Consider the following 21,330-nt stretch of genomic DNA (forward strand, 5'->3'; position numbering starts at 1 on the left):
CATTATCCTCCTGAAAAAAAAATCCTCACTTCTTTTGTTGAATTATCTAAAGTTATGGTTTCTACAGAATGGCCATCATCAAAAAATCTACAAGCAATAGATGCTGGAGAGGGTGTAGAGAAAAGGGAACCCTCTTGCACTGTTGGTGGGAATGTAAATTGGTACAGCCACTATGGAGAACAGTATGGAGGTTCCTTAAAAAACTAAAAATAGTACTACCATATGACCCAGCAATCCCACTCCGGGCATATACCCTGAGAAAACCATAATTCAAAAAGAGTCATGTACCTACACTTTCTTTCCAAGGGTCAGAGCAAAGAGCCAGAGGTACTTACTATTCCTCCTGGTATTTGTCCCCAAGTGGCTTGCATATTCCCAGAGATTTCTGGAAAACATTGTAATTTTAGAATATGTTTTTTTTAATATTAGTAATATACTCTCCTTTTTAAAATTAAAAAAAAAAAGTCATGTACTTTAATGTTCATTGCAGCTCTATTTACAATAACCAGGACATGGAAGCAACCTAAGTGTCCATCGACAGATGAATGGATAAAGAAGATGTGGCACATATATACAATGAAATATTACTCAACCATGAAAAGAAACGAAATTGAGTTATTTGTAGTGAGGTGGATGGACTTAGAGTTGGTCATACAGAGCAAAGTAAGTCAGAAAGAGAAAAACAAATACCGTATGCTAACACATATGTATGGAATCTAAAAAAAAAAAAAAAAAAAAGTTCTAAAGAACCTAAGAGCAGGACAGGAATAAAGACACAGATGTAGAGAATGGATTTGAGGACACGGGGAGGGGGAAGGGTAAGCTGGGACGAAGTGAGAGAATGGCATAGACATATATACACTACCAAACGTAAAATAGCTAGCTAGTGGGAAGCTGCCGCATAGCACAGGTAGATCAGCTCGGTGCTTTGTGACCACCTAGAGAGGTGGGATAGGGAGGATGGGAGGGAGACGCAATAGGGAAGAGATATGTGTATATGTATAGCTGATTCACTTTGTTATACAGCAGAAACTAACACAACATTGTAAAGCAATTATACTCCGATAAGATGTTAAAAAAACAAGTTATGGTTTCTAGACTCCTCATCATTCTAGTCATTGGATACACTCGGTTTGGTTAATGTCCTGCTTAAATTGTAGTGCTCAGAAGGAAACAGTATTCTGTGGTTAACTATAAAGAATGCGGTGGCTCAATTATTTGCATAATCTGGATACCACACCTTTTTTTTTTTTTTTCCCCCCCCCGGTACGCGGGCCTCTCACTGTTGTGGCCTCTCCCGTTGCTCGGAGCACAGGCTCCGGACGCGCAGGCGCAGCGGCCATGGCTCACGGGCCCAGCCGCTCCGCGGCATGTGGGATCTTCCCGGATAGGGCACGAACCCGTGTCCCCTGCATCGGCAGGCGGACTCAACCACTGCGCCACCAGGGAAGCCCTGGATACCACACTTTTATCAAAATATGTTAACCTTTTTAGAAACCACATTGCATTTTTGGCTCATAAGAAATTAAAAAAAAATAATGCCACCAAGTTAAATTGCCCTCATAATATAATTATGTAATTCTTTCAAAATTTATTGTAAAATGTTTAAGAAATAGAAAGAGATAAACATTACCCAATTTACAAAATAGAACATAACTGATACAGCTGAGAGTTCCTGTGGTACCTCTCTCCAATCTCATTACTCTCCCTGCCTCTGGAAGTAAATACTCTTTTATATTTTGTGATTGTGCATTTCTTTATACTTTTGTTACCTGTGTGTTTCTAAGCAGTTTATATGATGTTGTATATTTTCAATTTTATGTAAATAGTTTTACACAAAATATATTCTTTAATATGCTTTTTTCATCAAACATGACATTCATCTATGTTCATACATGTAGTTCTAATCCATTTTCACTGCTGTAGTTTCCATCCTATGAATTTATTATTAATTACTTCATCTGTTCTCTGATTCATGGCCGTTTATTTCCACCATTTTTTCTTTGTAGTTATTTTTCAAGCTTCAGTGTGGGCACCTTACCTTGCTTTTAAATTTTACCTTGTTGGTTTTGATCCATCTTTCTACCTTGACATATTTTTGAACTCTGATTCAATCATACTAGCTGTGAATTTGGTAAGGACCCATGGTTTATTAGTGAATCTTAGATCCAATTTGGCAAGTTACTTCTGAACTTTGAAATAAGATTTTTCTGGGACTGAAGAAATAAACACATTTTAACATGTGAGGTTACTAGCCTGAATTATCTTTGATTATAAACCCTTCCTTATATTGTTTGGTTTGAAAGAGCACAGTTAATTTTGTCTCTGACACATGTTAACACTATTCTGTTTTTCTCTCAAGCTGTAGTCTGAATTTGACCTTTTTTTTCTCTCTTTCCTCCCCCCTCCTTTCTTTTTTGCCATTTTTAGAAGTTTTGTTTTGTTTTGCTTTGGGTTTTTTTTTTTTTTCTCCATCCTTTAGTGGGCTTCAGCCTTTTGATCATTTTTGTAAGTAGTCCTTTGGAATGCTATTTTTAAAACGTCATCATATATTCCTGTAATCTCCCTGCTGTTCATGACTGTGTCTTTAATACTTTCCTCGTGTTTTCTAAAAATTTCTGATTGTGTAGAGAAAATTTCACTGCCATATCCCCAGGGCCTAGAAAAGAATCTGGCACTTGATATATATATGTGAAATGTAATGAATGAACTTCACTTTCTAGAATTGCCTTATCCTTACAAATTCTACATGCTTGTAGAATCCTTGACCATGCAGTCATGCCTTACTTTTGTTTAAGTGTTTAAAAAATTTGTTTATTATAAGCTTACATATTTGACTATGACCTACCTCTTTTCTCAGTATAAAAACTTTGTGGGGAATTCCCTGGCAGTCCAGAGGTTAGGACTCCGCAGTTTCACTGCAAGGGGCCGAGGTTCCATCCCTGGTTGGGGAACTAGGATCCCACAAGCCGCCCGCATGGGGTGGCCAAAAAAAAAACCCACAAAAAAACCCCACCAACTTTGTGAAATTATTATTTTCTGCCAAGTTTCCTGATACATGCATGTCACCAATAAATTATTCTTTATTGCTTAGAATTAAGTACACAATAATAGGACACGTCCTTTTTGAGAGAGAAAAATGTCATCAAGCATAGTCAATAATTTTATTGAATGCTTTTAGCAAATAGTGGGTTATTTGAAATAGTCCATCATTACTGAATCTTGTTTCTGTGCCAAACTGTGAGAAAGCATTTTATCTTCTAGTAGACTGTAGTATATTTTTCACATTTAACAATAGTGGGAGACAACCACAGCCTATTTTCCAGTCTTCACAATGTCTGCTAATGCAACCCATGATCCAATGTTAATTTCTATTCATACTTACACTCTAATCAGATGTTAATTATTATACCATAGTTTTCTGGTTAAAGTGAAATTTACTAGTATAATAAATCTTAGGGAATTTCTTGAGTTTAAAATTAGTAAGTATTGTTAGATTGAATTGGCTCTAAGATAATAAAATAAAAACAAGAGTGTAAGAAAAATTCCATAGGCTTAGCTAACCCCCGTGGGTAGCTAGAAATTTTCAGATTTTATTTGTATTTACCTTGAGATTTTTGATGCTGTTAAATAGTTCTCCTCCTTTTCTGTTACATTTCAGACTAAACTGTTACTTTGTTTTTGGTTTTCCAAAAGAGTTTATATGAATGCAACACTTTATATGAATAACAGTATTAAAGCTTTTGATCTCTACTTGTAAAGAAAGAGAATGGTCATTACATTGGTGTGATTTATCTGAAGGTCACTTATCTAACAGTCTCAAGTAGTTACACTGTAATGGGAACTTCAAAGTAGGCTTATATTTGAAGGGCTAAAATAGATATTACAAAATCCACGTGTTAAATTATTCCAGTGAATAATGTGAAGCATTAGTCTTACTTTCTTTGCACTTCTTTTATTTTAGACACAATTTTAACACACTTGGCAATTTGTCTTCCCTAGTCAATGCTAGATTAACAAACAGCAGATTAGAAAAGGAGATGTTGGAAGCTACTCATTGGCAGACCATCTTGACATCAGCAAGAAATATAAGCTAATTCTGCAGATGAACAAACAGGAGAACTATTAAAGGCAGATAACACACACACACACGCACACACACACACACACACACACACACACACACACACACACAAAACCCCGGCAGTACTCAGGAATCCATGTGGCAGAGCTCACCATCCTTATAGACTTTAAAATAGCCCTTGAGGACATTAGCGCTGCATAGTAATTGAGGTTCATAACAATGACTAAGTCAATAAAGGTTTAATATGTTCTATAGGTTTTTAAAATGAATCAAGGAAGCACATTATCCATTTAATAAAGGTTTCCATTCAGAATGGCTAAACTAACACATTTTGACAATTAAAGAGAGTAAAACTCAGTTCTGTGGGAAATGAATGTTTTGGTCTCACATCTTCCTCAGTGATGCCTAGTAATCACGGGGATAGTGCATTCTTCTGGGAGGGCCCAGGTGGTATACTTTTAGAGTATGCCTAGACATCGTCTAAGTACAAGCTTGAATTCTATAGAGAAGTAGAGAGCATACAGTATTTTGGTCTTCTTAGAAGGAGATGAGTAAGAGTTTGTTTATTTAAAAATATCTTTGAATGAGTTGATTCAATGGTGTTAGTCACCATGGAAATGACTTAAATTAAAAATCAAGTTGTTGAAAACAGCATGTTCATGCTGAGTGACATTCCTGATTCACTCAGTATGGCAAGTATTCTTTAATAGTCCACATAAGGAGTAGTTTAAGGTCCAAATAATTTTGGGAGGATGAAGGGAGAATCACAAAGAAGCTCTTTTGTATATTTTAAACTACGATTTATATATTTTACATAGATGGTTATCCTGTTTTTCTAGAAGTGCTAATTAGCATACTTAAATTGAGTTACAATGGAAAGACACTTTCCTGCGTTTTGAGGAGATTGATTTTATTGGGAAACTATTTTCTAGCTAATTTTCTGAGACTTCAGTACTTGAACATTTGTTTCTTTCTGTCTGAAGGAATGTTACTGGATTCTGTTTTCTGATTAGAGAAGTAAAATTGCCTTTTATCCTTTTTTCCCCCCTTATTCTCCTAACCCAAATGGTAACTGACTTTATACTACAGCCTTTTAAAAAATAACCCAATTGCATCACTATTCTAATGTCCCTTTTATTTTCTTCCTTACCTTCCTTCCTATCTGTAAAATCTTAGCATTGCATGGAACCTTAGAGGTCACTTAATGCAAGAACCCACTTAATGGAAGAACCCTTTCTCTGGCGTCCATGACAGATGGTCATTCAGCTTCTGACTGAATATTTCCAGTGATAATAAGCTCACCATTCCCAAGCAGATCATTAAATTATTAGATATCTCAAATTATTAGGAATTTCTTCCTTTTATTTTGAAATGAAAACTGTCTTTGTAATTTCCACTGACTAATCTGATTTTTGCTCTTAGGAATCACATAGAATGTGGCAGCTCTTGAAATTTGTGAGGGCAACAATCACTTCCCTGTTCTCTGTTCTCTTTTTCTAGGTTAAGCATCCCAATACCTTTCAATTATTTACCTTATGACATGGTTTCAAATTCCATCGTTACGTTATATCTCTTCTTTGGACAGATTCTGGTTTCTTTAAAACAGGGGTCCCCAAACCACCAGGCTGTGGGCCGATTGCAGTCCCCGTCCTGTTAGGAACCGGGCTGCACAGCAGGAGGTGAGTGGCGGGCAAGAGAGGGAAGCTTCATCTGCCGCTCCCCATCACTCGCATTACCGCCCAAACCATATCCTCCTGCCCTCAACCACCCCCCACCCCCCCCACCACCCCACCCCCGCCCCGTCTGTGGAAAAATTGTCTTCCACGAAACGGGCCCCTGGTGCCAAAAAGGTTGGGGACCGCTGATTTAAAATAAACTGCCCAGAGCTGAATGTAAGACTTAAGATGTAATAGAACTAATGAGAACTGAGCGATTGTTACTTTCCATGATCTTCTGGATGGAGAGTGTAGCCCAGGAGGTCAGGGACTATGTTTGTCTTTCTCACTGTTGTAGCCCTACCGCTTACCATATTGCCTAGAACACTGTAACATTCTCAGAAAATACATGTTGAAGAGTCAAATGAGTGCTTTGGTCACTGTAAGTCTAGAAATGCAGCTAAAGATTGTTAGCTGTTTTAGAATTTTATCTCTGTTGGAGTGTGTTCACTCAAGACCTTAACATTCTTTTCGTATGAACTGTTGTCAAATTGAATAACATCCATCCTGTATATGTATAATTGATATGGTTAAACCTAAGTTATTCTTTTTCCTTATATTTATCCATTTACTGAACAAATATTTATTGAATATCTACAGTGTTCTGTGCTAGGTAGCTGCACAAGTTCAGTTCTAAGTACCAGGTATACCATGGAAGGGAAAACAGTCCTTTTGTCATGGATATTGCAGTTCGGATGGAGGTGGTGGATTGGGGAAGACAGACACTGACAGGTAAACAGCAAGTATGTTCATATACATTGAGAGAAGTAATGTGAAGGAAATAAATAGGTACTGGCTAGAGAACTGGGGAAGGGACTTATGGGGAGACTTATGTAGATATTAGGGCAGTCAAGGAAGGTTGTTTTGAGGAGGAATTATTCAAGCTGAATCTTGAGGTATAAGAAGAAACCAGCCTTATTGCAGGGGGTGGGGGTGTATTCCAGTCCAAGGAAATGGCATGCACAAATGACTTAAGCCAGGAGAGCACTTGGCTAGTATGACTATAGGATAGAGGCTAGGAGGAAAGTGGAACAAGGTGAGGGTGTTGAGAGCATACAAGGAGAAGTGAAAGAGGCTTGCACAAACATGGTAGTGGTATAGAAGGTGAAAAGTAGACTGATTCTAATTCTATTTTGGAGGTTATACGATTAACAGATGGATTTGATTGGGAAGCGAAATGGAGAAGGCTGAGCCAAGGCTGACAGGTTTCTGGTTAGAGCTACTAGATGGTATGATTAAGCCAGTTACTGGGATAGGAAAAAGAGAATCAAGGGCTTCCCTGGTGGCGCAGTGGTTGAGAGTCCGCCTGCCGATGCAGGGGACACGGGTTCGTGCCCTGGTCCGCGAAGATCCCACATGCCGCGGAGCGGCTGGGCCCGTGAGCCATGGCCGCTGAGCCTGCGCGTCCGGAGCCTGTGCTCCGCAACGGGAGAGGCCACAACAGTGAGAGACCCGCGTACCGCAAAAAAAAAAAAAAAAAAGAGAGAGAATCAAGAGTTTAATTTTGGACATGTATTGAGATGCCTGTGAGATATCCGTCTCTCATCCCTTCTCTTTTCTACTTTGGTTCTATTGCTAGACCTCTTTTACTAAGCCATTTATCAGAGTGGGTCAAGGAAGTATGTTATGAAAATACCTTCGGGCTCAGACATGAAATTGACTGTTACTGAGAAACATGCTGATGAGGATAAGCTAGAGAAACTAAGGGCAACAGTAGCTCTTAAACCTTGGTTGCAAGGCTTTTCAAGTTTCTCTGCCCAGTATTGGTTTCAGCTTCCCTAGGGATTCCCATTGTGAATTTATTCACTGATAACCTGAATTTACCCAGTCATTTGTTGAGTTTCTCTCTGCTTCTAGTCTGTCCTGCCTTCACTTTGTTTACCCACTTCCCTGTTTAAAAACCTTCAGTGGGGCTTCCCTGGTGGCGCAGTGGTTGAGAGTCCGCCTGCCGATGCAGGAGACACGGGTTCGTGCCCCGGTCCGGGAGGATCCCGCGTGCCGCGGAGCGGCTGGGCCCGTGAGCCATGGCCGCTGAGCCTGCACGTCCGGAGCCTGTGCTCCGCAATGGGGGAGGCCACAACAGTGAGAGGCCCGCATACCGCAAAAAAAAAAAAAAAAAAAACCTTCAGTGGTTCTCCACTGCCTTCAGGATAAAGTCTGAACTATTTAGCATGATTATTCAAGTCCTTTCATAATCTGTTTTCTTTGCCTGCCTTTCCCTGTCTCCCCATTCCATCTTCACATACACTCCATGGGAAGAGAAATATGTACATGAATTGGGGACTTGAAATTGGTGGGAATAGAGGTGGTCTTGGCTAGATTGAAAGCCTGTCCATAAATTCTTAACAGATAGGAGTTTCCTCTCCCCCTCCTCCTTTTTGAAGTGTAGTTAATTTACAATATTGTGTTAGTTTCAGGTGTACAGCAAAGTGATTCAGTTATATATATATATTTTTTTCTTCAGCTTATTTTCCGTTATAGGTTATTAAAAGATATTGAATATAGTTCCCTGTGTTATACAGTAAATCCTTCTTGCTTATCTATTTTTTTGTATAGTAGTTTGTATCTGTTAATCCAGTACTCCTAATTTATCCCTCCCTCACTCCCCTTTTCCCCCTTTGGTAACCATAAGTTTGTTTTCTTTGTTTGTGGGTCTGTTTCTGTTTTGTATATAGGCTTATTTGTATTATTTTTTAGATTCCACATATAAGTGATATAATATTTGGCTTTCTCTGTCTGACTTACTTCCCTTAGTATGATATTCTCTAGGGCCATCCATGTTGCTGCAATCTTTCATTCTTTTAATGGCTGAGTAATAGTCCATTGTATATTTATACCACATCTTCTTAAACCAATTGTCTGTTGACGGGCTCTTGTGTTGTTTCCATGTCTTGGCTATTGTAAATAGTGCTGCTATGAACATTAGGGTACATGTATCTTTTCAAATTAGACTTTTTGTCTTTTCTGGATAGATGCCCAGGAGTGGAATTGCTGGATCATATGGTAGCTCTATTTTTAGTTTTTTAAGGAACATATACTGTTTTCCATAGTGGCTGCACCAATTTACATTCCCACCAACAGTGTAGGAGGGTTCCAGATAGGGTTTTCTTTAGCTGAGAACAGTGGGGTAGAAATACCAAGATTTGGAAAGACAGACACTATACTGGGAATTTACAATAGAATCACCAGCTTGTAGTATATTAATAGTTTCATTAAAACATGGGCTTACTTCTATGATCTGAGGCAAAATTTTTAACCTCCCAGAACATGTTTATTGATATTTATCTGGGAAATGAAAACACCTGCCTTATAGAGTGGTTCTAAGATAACATGGTAAAGTGTGTAGAATAATGTATGGTGTTTAGTAGGTACTCAATAAAAGTAGCTACTATTATTATTATTCCAGTTAGAATTAATTTTAAATGGCAACTAATCTAACCTTATTTCCTTCTACTTCCCTTTTGTAGCCCTATATCACCCAGTCTGGACTACTTGCTAATTCTTGAATAGCTAGAGTATTGTACTAATGCCAGTTCAGTCCCTTGTCTGGAATTTCATTTGTCCTTTGCACTTTAGGTTGTTTTGTATTGATATCTTATACTCATACTTCAAAGCATAACTTAAAAAGCGCCCTTTCCACATGGCCTTTTGTGATCACTGTAGTTGAAAGTACTTACTTTGTACTTCTCTAGTGCTTAATTGGTTCCACTCATGAGGCCTTGTCTGATTAAGCACCAGGTACTGCCTTCTGTTTTAGTAATTTGTATATATGTCTTATCTCCTTAAGAATTGTATATTATCCTTTTTGGGTCCCTCTCAAATAGCTGAGCCAAAACCCTATACATGATTAGCACCCAGTAAACACTGACAGATGTTCAGTGAGCCAATTTGAGGAGTATTACCAATAATTAAATTATTAAATTTTATCCCTAAATGGTAATTGTAAGGGAAATTTTCTTAGTGGTGCCAAACTGTAGTGTTTTTGTTTTACCAAGTTTTCCACTTAAACATTAGTGGAGCACTGACCATACTAATGTTAGAAAGAGATACAAAAAAGTTGAAAGATATCATCTGGCCCTTGCAATCTGCTCAGTATCAGGTTTTTAAAGCTCTGATTTGCCTGAAGTCAACAGATGTACACTGTTAAAACAAGTGCATCTTTGATACCAGATGGGGTATAATTCCTAGGGTTTGGAGGATTAGGATTGAGATGGAATGGGAATTCATCACTTTGTCTTCATGGCTGTGCTGATTTTTTTTTTTTTTTTTAATCAGAAGACCTCTTTCTGACATTAAGTAAATAGATACCTCCTTTTGGATTTTGGATTCAGAATGAAAAATAGTATCATTTACAAAGGAAGGGCCTGTTTGTAGAGCATTTATCCTGTCTTTGCTGCTTGACTTTTTTGTGCCTTTTTTTCTGGTTACCCATCCTATCTTTTGTAAGGTGGAGAACTTGGCTGCATGTGTAACAGATTTGTCAGGGTGAGTTTATTTGAGCTTTTGGTAAATGGCCCATAGGATTTTTTTCTTTTTGCTATTTATTTATTTTTTGTTTATTTCTGATCAGTCTCAGAGTTAACTGGAGATACTTGCCTGATTTATCGGTTTCATTTTTTATATCCCCCATCCACCCCACCTCCTTTTGTTCTTGTGGCTCTTACTAAATGCATTGCTACCCATGTGTGCATGGCTGGAAAGGACATATGTGAAAACTGCCCTTAATAATTCATTTTTATCAGTTTTTCCTTGCATAGACTGAATTGTAGCATCTCTGCTGAATCTGCATTGTCTCATTTCCTGGTTGTTTTCTTGCATTTATGATATTACCTGAGGTTGGTTTCTATATGTTCTAAGAGAATTTGTTTACCCTTCTGCTTGTCCTTATATTGTGTTCTAATCTCTTTTTCACTTGTATTCAGCTTGTTTTTTACATATGTCCAGTTATGTGGCAAAATGTATTGGTTTTGCACTGATAGATGTTATTCTTTTTTTTTTTTTTTTTTTTTTTGTGGTACGCGGGCCTCTCACTGTTGTGGCCTCTCCCGTTGCGGAGCACAGGCTCCGGATGCGCAGGCTCAGCAGCCATGGCTCACGGGCCCAGCCGCTCCGCGGCATATGGGATCCTCCCAGACCGGGGCACGAGATGTTATTCTTTAATTCTTAATTCATATGACTGGATCATTCCTTCCTAAATGTGGCAAAGAGAGCATATCAATAGAGATACATAGAAACTGACTCTAGGCAAGTGTCACGGCTGCATAGATAACTTGAAATTGCCACAGATCTGTGGTTAAAATTTTCAATTAACTTTTGATTAAGCACCAACGAGTTCTAAAAAAAATGTTAATCGTCAGCTTCCACATTTAATAATACGTTGCACTCTTTGCTTCATTCATTTTTTAAAAATTTATTTTATTTATTATTGTTATTAAAAATTTTTTTTTGGCTGTGTTGGGTCTTTGTTGCTGTGCGTGGGCTTTCTCTAGTTGTGGTGAGAGGGGGCTACTCTTTGTTGCAGTACATGGGCTTCTGACTGCAGTGGCTTTTCTTGTTGCGGAGCATGGGATCTAGGTGCACGGGCCTCAGTAGTTGTGGCACGCAGGCTCAGTAGTGGTGGCTCTTGGGCTCTAGAGCGCAGGCTCAGTAGTTGTGGCCCATGGGCTTAGTTGCTCCGCAGCACGTGGGATCTTCCCAGACCAGGGCTCGAACCCGTGTCCCCTGAATTGGCAGGCGGATTCTTAACCACTGAGCCACCAGGGAAGCCCATGCTTCATTCATTAATTCAGCAAGCATTTGTTGAGCATTTAGTGTGTCAAGTATTTCTCACCGTTCATATTCCACTTTCTGAAAGTAGCTTTTTGCCATCTTTGTTTCTCAGGCATTTTGAGTATGTTTCCAAAGAAATAATGGTTTTCTCTGCCTTGCTACTCAAAAGTGTGGTCAGTGGGCTGGCAGCAGTGGCAACATCTGGGAGCTTGTTAGAAATGCAGAGTCTCAGGCCCCATTCCAGACCTGCTGAATAAGAATCTATATTTTAACAAGATTACTGGGTGATTCGATGCACATTAAAATTTAACAAGCATTCATATAGCATACAGATTGTTACCATCTGTGTGTGTGTTTTTGTTTTAAACAACTGAGTACTCATTCAGCTACTTTCTTAGAGATGACACCCTTTCATGTGAAAGCAATTATAGGAATATCCTTAGAAAATCTTTTTTCTTTTTTTAATGCTAAGAAAATATTGAAAACACAAGAAAAATACTCTTTATTTACTGAAAGATACAAGTACAAGATTGTTAGATGTGAGGTTTGAGTGATTTTCATATCTGCTAAAATGTTCCCAAATGATTTGTAATTTTTTTATGGATCTTTATGAGACCTTGTTGTAAAGTCTGTTGTATAGGAAAATTTTAATATAGAAGTGGTTTCTGTGTCTTTTCAGTAAGGAGAATGATAAAGTCATATCCGAAACCCATGGAAAATAGTGCTCAATTCTCAGCCTGTCCTCTGTTTATTTTTGCAAAGGAAGTATGAAGTAAATTGGTGCTCTCAAATCAAATCATTACTCTTTTAGAATAGCTGGTGGTTTGATATCCAAGTTTTCTTTCTGGGTCAAGTTTGATTACTTAGAGATTAAAGCAAAAAGAAAAATTTTGGAAAAATCAATTGCCTACTCCTAATATAAGGAGGAATTGAAAACAAGCTTATTTCTTTTAAGTACAAGTGTACCTCACTCAAGGGTAGCAAATTCAGAATGTGTGTTGGTTGGTAAATGTTTAAGTGATGTTATAAAGACTGAATTGTGTATTTTATTAGCGCAGAATAATTTTGATGATTTAATAGATGAGACTAGAAAATATGCTTTTGTAAATACTTTTATTGCTTAAAATACTTTTAATGCTCAAAATAAAATAATTTAAGTAGATCAGCAGTAAGAGCTCACATAAAGGCTTTTCCTTTTATTAATATACCTTTATTTCAATACCACTTATAGTGGTTTGTCACCTACTAGCAGTGTGACCTTGGGCCAATTACTTTCTGAGTTTCAGTTTCCTCAACTATGAGGTTAAGCAATTCCTCTTTCCCTTTCAGGGTTGTTGAAAGGCTTAATTTAAATAATGTAGATAATATCCCTTACCCGGGGCCTGACACGGAAATAGCTCTCAGTACCATTAGCTTCCTTCCCTTGTTTTCACTGTTGTGTTCCATTTACATACAATTATTTAGATTTCACTCATATTGTAAATAAGAGTTCTCTTAAATTTTCTTTCATTATACTGGTTAAAGTTGAATCAAGAATATAAACTCCATGATGACATAGACCTTATTTGTTTTGTTTTGTTTACTGTTGTATCCCAGGCACCTAGCATAGGACCTAGGCATTATTTACTCGAATAATTTAGAGAACACCTTTGCAGTTTTTATTTGTCAGATATATTCAATTGAAATTAATTTATTCAACAGATTTTTATTAATATGTATAATGTGCCAGGGACCATTCTGTCCTCATGTAACTTACATTTTAGCTGGGGGAAGGGAAGACAATAAACCAGTGAACAAATAAGTTAACATATTCGTAAATAATAATAAGTACAGTAGGTGCTGTGAGGCCATCTGGAGGAGTAAGGGCCATTATTTTAGATAGGGTGTGTATGGGAGGGCTTTCTAAAGAGGTGACATCTGAGCAGAGGCAGTAATGAGGAGAGGACCATCTTTCAAATATCTAGGAGAAGAACATCATAGGCAGAGAGAACAGCAAGTGTAAAGGGCCTGAGGCGGGAATGAGCTGAATATGGTTCATTAATTCGGATTGTTAACATCCAAATGAAATTACTTCATCTAAATAGTATGGAGCAGAAGCAGAGACAATGTAAATGCTGCTTTTTTTTTTTTTGCGGTTCGCGGGCCTCTCACTGTGTTGGGGCCTCTCCCATTGCAGAGCACAGGCTCCGGACGCGCAGGCTCAGCGGCCATGGCTCACGGGCCTAGCCGCTCCGCGGCATGTGGGATCTTCCCGGCCGGGGCACGAACCCGTGTCCCCTGCATCGGCAGGCGGACTCTCAACTACTGCGCCACCAGGGAAGCCCAATGCTGCTTTTTGAGTGGAGTACTTTTAGGTATAGCAGTGAATCAAAGTGTAAGGCCATCAGTAGTCAAATTGCTCAAAAGTTCCCTTGTGTGTTGGTTATCCTTTAGTAAACTAGGTGTGACATTGCTCTTTGGCATTATTATGTGGCTTAACTAATAATACTGGGATTTTTGAGATCAGGAGGCTAGAAACCAACAAGTTTGAAATATGTGAGGTCTACAGCCTGCCTTCTCTCTTATACTTGAATCAACATTTGCTTTCTAGATTTTTCTTCTCTATTTTGTTTCTTTTTCTCCTTATTTCTCTAGTTTCCTCTGTTGTAATAGTTCACTGCTACTCTTAAAAATGATGAGCATTCAAAATCACATTTGTCAGAAGGAAGAAAGGTCTTAAAGAACTTAAAGTCGTATTCTTCTGCAAGAGGCTGTAATTTACTGTTGTAACACGAAAACCTAAGGAATTCTTTTGTGATTATTTTACGGTACTGGTTTTTTTTTTTTTTTTTGCCTCTCACTGTTGTGGCCTCTCCCGTTGCGGAGCACAGGCTCCGGACGCGCAGGCTCAGCGGCCATGGCTCACGGGCCCAGCCGCTCCGCGGCATGTGGGATCCTCCCAGACCGGGGCACGAACCCGTGTCCCCTGCATCGGCAGGCGGACTCTTAACCATTGTGCCACCAGGGAAGCCCTCTTTTGTGATTATTTTAACTGTATACTTGTCATTGCTGTTGTCAAGTCTGATAATAAATGAACAGAATTCTACATTTCTGTTCTTAATATGAAGTCTATGCATTCTGAGAAATATAAAGAAAAAGAATAATAAAGAGTTGGGGAATCTTTTAATCCCATTATCTCTTAGGGTGTAGAGAATTTTGCATATAATTCCTGCAAATCCAGCACCTGAAGATTGATACCCTCAAAGGACAGTGTATAAATAACATCTTTTTTTTTTAGGAAGGATAAAAATGTATTTGCTATGTCCAGTTCTGAGCTTTGAATTTAAAATATGATACATTTCACTAAGGTGGCTTCAGAGGGTACTATTTTAAGCTAATTTCTCTATGTCATAACTTTAGCAAGTCAAGGCATTAATAATTTATCCAGGATGTACAGGTAAGATATTTTTGTGCTTTAATGGAAAGTCTTATGTTTAATGGACTGGAGTACTGTCTGTTGGTGATTAAATACCTAAAAATATTAATTCTGGCACACTTGACCCAAGTGAGGGTTTTGCCTTCAGTAATGTGTTTTGCTTCTAAGAGCTCTCCTTTTCCATCTTCTTTTTAATAGCAACGTCATGACAACAGAGAAGAGTTTAGTGGCTGAGGCTGAAAATCCACAGCAGCAGCAACAGAAGGAAGAGGGTGAGGGAGCCACAAACTCGGGTCAACAGGAAACTCAGCTGGAAGAGGCTCCTCAAGCAGCAGCCGAGGGAGATAATCAGTGTGAGCAGAAGCTGAAAACATCTAATGGAGACACTCCAACACATGAAGATTTGACCAAGAACAAGGAGCGGACATCAGAAAACAGGGGCCTGTCACGGCTGTTCTCCTCATTTCTCAAAAGGCCTAAATCTCAGGTCTCTGAGGAGGAAGGCAAAGAAGTAGAGTCAGCGAAAGAGAAAGGTGAAGGTCATAAAGAGATAGAATTTGGAGCCAGTCTTGACGAAGAGATCATTTTAAAGGCCCCGATTGCAGCTCCTGAGCCTGAGCTCAAAACCGACCCATCCTTGGATCTTCATTCATTAAGCAGTGCAGAAACACAGGTAAGGGTGTGCGAATGTGTGGGAGATGAAGGGAGGTTATACACTTTACTTTTTTTTTTTTTTTTTTTTGCGATACGTGGGCCTCTCACTGTTGTGGCCTCTCCTGTTGCGGAGCACAGGCTCCGGACTCGCAGGCTCAGCGGCCGTGGCTCACGGGCCCAGCCACTCTGTGGCATGTGGGATGTGGGACCTTCCCGGACCGGGGCACGAACCTGTGTCCCCTGCATCGGCAGGCGGACTCTCAACCACTGCGCCACCAGGGAAGCCCACCTATATTACTTTGGGATGACTTAATGATTGCCTTAGGAGATCCAGATTTCAATCTGTCTCTTGCTTCTTTGAATCTTCTTTGCATTTATCATGGTTGTTACCTGGTAAAAATGAGTTAATTGGTATTTACAGTTGTTAGCCTACTATACATATGTTGCCTTATGCTCTGAAATGGTCCCAAGAACCCCTTTTAGCCATTCAAAGAAATTTATGGGTTTTTTCTGTTTCTTTGTTTTTTTGTTTTTGGGCCGTGCCTCGAGGCCTGTGGGATCTTAGTTCCCCGACCAGGGACTGAACCTGGGCCCTTGGCAGTGAGAGTGTGGAGTCTTAACCACCGGACCACCAGGGAATTCCCCATTCATAAAATTTAGACTACATGACAAATCACAACTCGTTTTGCAATTCATAAGGCTATGTCGCTAAAACTGAGGAGCATGGGGCAAAGATGTTTACGTTTTAATAGGTTTTAATAATAGGCAATGGCATAGTCAGGGAGAAAATATAGTGCTGAGAGCAACAGATTGCTGTCCTCTGGTTTACCTGAAACCTTCATTTATTGATTTGAAAGATGGGATTTTACCTTCTATCATAAAGTTTTGAGAATAGCAGAGTCTGTGGATCTTTTGGGAGATCATAATATCTTTTACAGAAAAATAATCTTAATATCACTTGTATTTGTTTTAACAGTTTTTCTTCTTCAGTTAGTGCTTTTATTGGTAGCAATATTATAGGCAAACGTGTATACGGCACGTTTTGTGAAATGTCTTTGTTACTGACTTGGTGATGTCATGGGTATGTAGCCTGCTCAGGAAGAACACAGAGAAGATCCCGATTTTCAGACTGAGGAAGGAGGAGGACTTGAAGACTGCTCTAAAATAGAAGTAAAAGAAGAAAGTCCTGAATCAATAGCAGAAGGAGAATTAAAAGCTTCCCAGAAATCGATCAGAAGACACAGAAACATGCATTGCAAGGTTTCTTTGTTGGATGACACAGTTTATGAATGTGTTGTGGAGGTGAGTGCATTTCAATCTCAAGTAGTTAGAACTCTTACAAATTGTTTCATGTAGGGTTGGGTAAGTGGTGCCATGGCCTAAGACCCAGTATAATGAATATTTCTATGGACTGAAATGTTAATAGTGATTTTCTGGAGGTGGAGGTGTGGAAGGATTATGAGTGAGTCTTATTTTCTTCTCCAGCTTTTTCTATATCTGCCCAATCTTGTGAATTGAGCATGTGTTACTTTTATAATCCAAAATAATTTCGTTTAAGAAAAAAATTGATTTGTTATTTATAGAGTGATCTTCCATGACTAGATTTCCCAGGATAGCCTCAGTTTCTAGGTCCATCAGTCCCCATAATTTTATTTATCAAAAAAAAAAAAATTACTGTCTGTTCATTTCTGCTCTCCCAGATCTAAACCTTAATGAGCTTTATTTAATGTATTTCTTTAGCTCCATGAGATAGGATATAAAAAACTTAAATCAAGTAATCCCATTTATTAAAATTCTCTATTATTTCCAGAATAAATAATTGAATCAAGATTGAATAAAAATGTCAGAGTTGTTTCAGTTATTCTTTTGCTTCTTCAAGACAAGTTAAAAGTCCTTAAAAATCTATCAGCAATTTTTTTAACTAGAGCAGTAATTGTCAATTATGATATGCTTGATAAAAAGCAATTGTGATTATTACTAATAATAGCCTTTTGATAAAACATATAATTCACATATGCTTGTATCTTAGGTGTGTAAAAAATTATTTTGAAATTGAATTATTTATATGCAAATATATCAAAACACAAATAAGTAGTCTAAAATATTATACTGTATTTATTAATAGGAATTCCCTCTCCAAGTTTTGAAAGAGAAATCAAGGAAAATACACTGTTGCATTTTTAAAATAGTTACTACACCTGGTAACTGGAGAAGACCTAGGGTCTACTCTTTCTGCTTCTCACCACTAGCTAGTCTGGAGATGGGGAAAGCTATTCCACACTCATTCTTCCCATTCAGACAAAAATCTAGATATGGGTCCCTTATATCTGAAACATTTGGGGGCAGATGTGTTTCAGAATTCAGAATATTTTGGGTTTTAGAAAAGCAACAAGTACATATTCTGCAAATTTCATAATATTCCCAGCAGAGTGTGTAGCAGTAGGTACATTATCAAACACATTATTTCTATGGTAAAATATATGAAGATTCACTCTAAGTTGGATAAATAAAGATAAAAAATAGCCCATAACAGTTCAGGTCAGAATTTGCCTTCAGATGAGCTTTGAACAAAAACAAAATAAACAAGCCCAAACTTTTACTTTTTAGAACTTCTGAATTTTGGAATTATAAATAAGGGAGTAGGGACCTGTATGTGAAGAATTCCCTAATCATCTCTGTCATATAGAGTGAAAACATAGAAGGGAGAAAATGAAGAAAATGATATAATATAGATGGGATAAGTCTAAAAATGAATGAACATCTATGTGAATTACTAATAGTCATTAAAAATAGCTCAGCTCACTGAGAGAAGGACATGTCATGTATATGTGCCAAAAAATGATTCCTAATTTTTTGGAAGTTTTAAAAAATGTATTTCTCAGAAGACATTAGCAAGTTTAATTTTTTATTACTTAAAAAAGTTTTTATTATTATTATTTTTTTAAAAATAAATTTATTTATTTATTTATTTTTGGCTGCGTTGGGTCTTCATTGCTGCACGCGGGCTTTCTCTAGTTGCAGCGAGCGGGAGCTATTTTCGTTGCAGTGCACAGGCTTCTCATTGCCGCGCCTTCTCTTGTTGCGGAGCACGGGCTCTAGGCGCGCGGGCTTCAGTAGTTGTGGGGTGCAGGCTCAGTAGTTGTGGCTCGCGGGCTTAGTTGCTCCACGGCATGTGGGATCTTCCCGGACCAGGGCTTGAACCCGTGTCCCCTGCATTGGCAGGTGGATCCTTAACCACTGTGCCACCAGGGAAGTCCAGCATATTTAATTTTTTTCAACAATTCCAGTAGTTAAGTAGGACAAGTATACATATTCTTATCACTTCACAGATGAGAAAGCTAATGTTCAGAAATTGACTCAGGTTGTTTAGCTAGTAAATGAAAAAGCAGGGACTTTTTCACTCTAAATCTCAGTCCCTGAGTTATGGCATTTCCTCCCTATAAACAGGAATACCAGTACCCCAAATTGGTAATGGTTTGATTTTCTGGGTAGAGAAACATTAAGAAATGATTTGTAGCACAACTGAAAGAGCCACTGCAATGGGTAATGTCTGGAGGGTACCTAAAATCTTATACTTTATGCATTTTTCTGAAAGAGATTGCAGGGAGTTGAGACATAGCTCATTGTCTTGGGACATTTGGTCTGGGAATGATAGAGAGTCTAATGATTTCCATAGCCACTGTTAATTGTCAGTGTCGACAGCTGATTCAGGTAAGTCAGGTGCTTATGCTGACTGACAGCGACCCATAGCAGGCTTCAGGAAATACACCAAAAATAAAGAATGTAATGTTTAGGATGGAGGTGGGGGATGCTTGATGGAATTTTGCTCTGAATTGTAGCAGCATTTCCAAGCAACTATAAATGTGTTGCATATTTAAACTGACAAATTAAGAAACAGGATTTTTGTTACTCACTTTGTTCTACTTGCACTATGCAACCATCTGAAAGTGTTAGTAACCAAGGATAAAAGAGAAAATTGGAAAGTGACATTTTATGTTATTTCGTGATAAATGCAGGAATAAGAGGAAACCTCAACTAAAGTATGTGTATCTTTGCAGAAACATGCTAAGGGACAAGATTTACTTAAACGAGTATGTGAACACCTCAATCTTTTGGAAGAAGACTACTTTAGTCTAGCCATTTGGGATAATGCAACCTCTAAGGTGAGAAGACTGCTTGTAATATAAGAAACTGACCCCCCAAAATTGTTTTAATTCATTTACTGTTGTTAAGAATGTATTTATTCCTGCCTCTCCAAGATACAGTGTACGTAGTAAGGAAAGATTGAAGGTAATTAAAAAACAAAACAACACCTCTAATACTACAGTGAAAAACTTTCTGCAGCTGTGAGTTAGCAAGTTCTCCCATGAATCGAGGAAAATACTGAGAAGTATTTTATGTTATACAAGCTCAGTGAGATAAAATTGAATGTTTTTTTTTTTTTTTTTTTTTTTTTTTTTTTTTTTTTTGTGGTATGCGGGCCTCTCACTGTTGTGGCCTCTCCCGTTGCGGAGCACAGGCTCCGGATGCGCAGGCTCAGCAGCCATGGCTCACGGGCCCAGCCGCTCCGCGGCATATGGGATCCTCCCAGACCGGGGCACGAACCCGTATCCCCTGCATCGGCAGGCGGACTCTCAACCACTGCGCCACCAGGGAGGCCCAAATTGAATGTTTTTATATTGTGTGTGTGTCCCCCACTCAGGTTTATGTTAGAATGTTTGAGAATACTTGAATTTGGCATATAAATGAAGTCACTGAGTACCAGTACCTACTTGTTTAATGTAACTGTTATAATTTTTCTATGAACCAAGTATACTTAAATTGCTGGGAGCTGGCTCATCCAAAGGCATTCAGCAGAGGAAATTCTTTCATCTTGCAGTTGAGCTTCCAGTGCTCACATTGGTAAAAAGCTTCCAGTTGCATTGAAAACTTTTTGCTATTGTTGGTGTCATCCATACTCTATCCTATCAGCAAGTTTTATTTCCTTATAGTAGTTTTCACTATCCTATTTATTTTTTAATGAGAAAATATTAAATTGCTTTATTTATATTCATTGATATATTTCTGTATAAAGTGATGTTAAAAGTGCCTAATATAAAAGCTGAATTTGATTGTACAGCAAACAACAAATCTGGCTGAGTAAAAAAGGGCTTTATTGTCCCCCTTAGATAAAATATTTCTGGGAAAAAAAGTTGATGTCTCTGAATCATAATCTAGTTTCAACTTCTCTGATTGTTTATAAGAACCCCTTCTGGGGAAGTCAGTGGACAAGTGAATCCTGGGAAACATAGGGCTTATCATATTTGGGGCATCTGGCAGGTCTGATGGGCCAGGTTCTTACAGGATATGGTTGGGGTAATGGGATGTTCTATATTTTCTGCTTCTAAATTCATCATGGCTAACTTCCAGCTCTCGGAAATAGGTCAAAGCAGAGTTTTCCTTTGGGTTAAAATGAAGGTCTTTAGCTGATTCAGGAAGTAGAACATAGAAGGGAAAGCAGGAACTTCATTTGCATATGGCCCAAGTAAATCCTGTACAAAAATGAGTTTGGAGGAGACTTCCTTAGCATTGTCAGGTTAAAGGGACAATACGGTAGCAAAGGCCATTGTGATGGTGACAGTCCTTCTTCAGTATGCTATCTCTTTGAGTCATACTTCTCCAGTCTGGATGAGTTGCTCTCTCTGTCTTGCATA

General features: G+C 38.4%; 1 protein-coding gene across 11 annotated transcripts in view; it reads left to right on the forward strand.

The window, feature by feature from the left end:
• Positions 1-15,188: 15,188 nt before the first annotated feature.
• Positions 15,189-21,330, forward strand: part of EPB41 (erythrocyte membrane protein band 4.1) — a gene marked incomplete at both ends in the record, with an annotated part of 116,830 nt that continues 110,688 nt past the window's right edge. For 10 of the 11 annotated variants that reach the window (XM_079698505.1, XM_079698508.1, XM_079698509.1 and 7 more), the window contains 3 exons: positions 15,189-15,656; positions 16,727-16,939; positions 19,696-19,800. In XM_079698505.1, the coding sequence (XP_079554631.1) occupies positions 15,189-15,656; positions 16,727-16,939; positions 19,696-19,800 (786 nt within the window). The remainder of the gene's footprint in view (positions 15,657-16,726; positions 16,940-19,695; positions 19,801-21,330) is intronic. The other variant, XM_079698512.1, reaches the window with a different exon arrangement.

Source organism: Hyperoodon ampullatus, assembly GCF_949752795.1.
Source record: "Hyperoodon ampullatus genome assembly, chromosome: 2".
Taxonomy (NCBI): Eukaryota; Metazoa; Chordata; class Mammalia; order Artiodactyla; family Ziphiidae; genus Hyperoodon; species Hyperoodon ampullatus.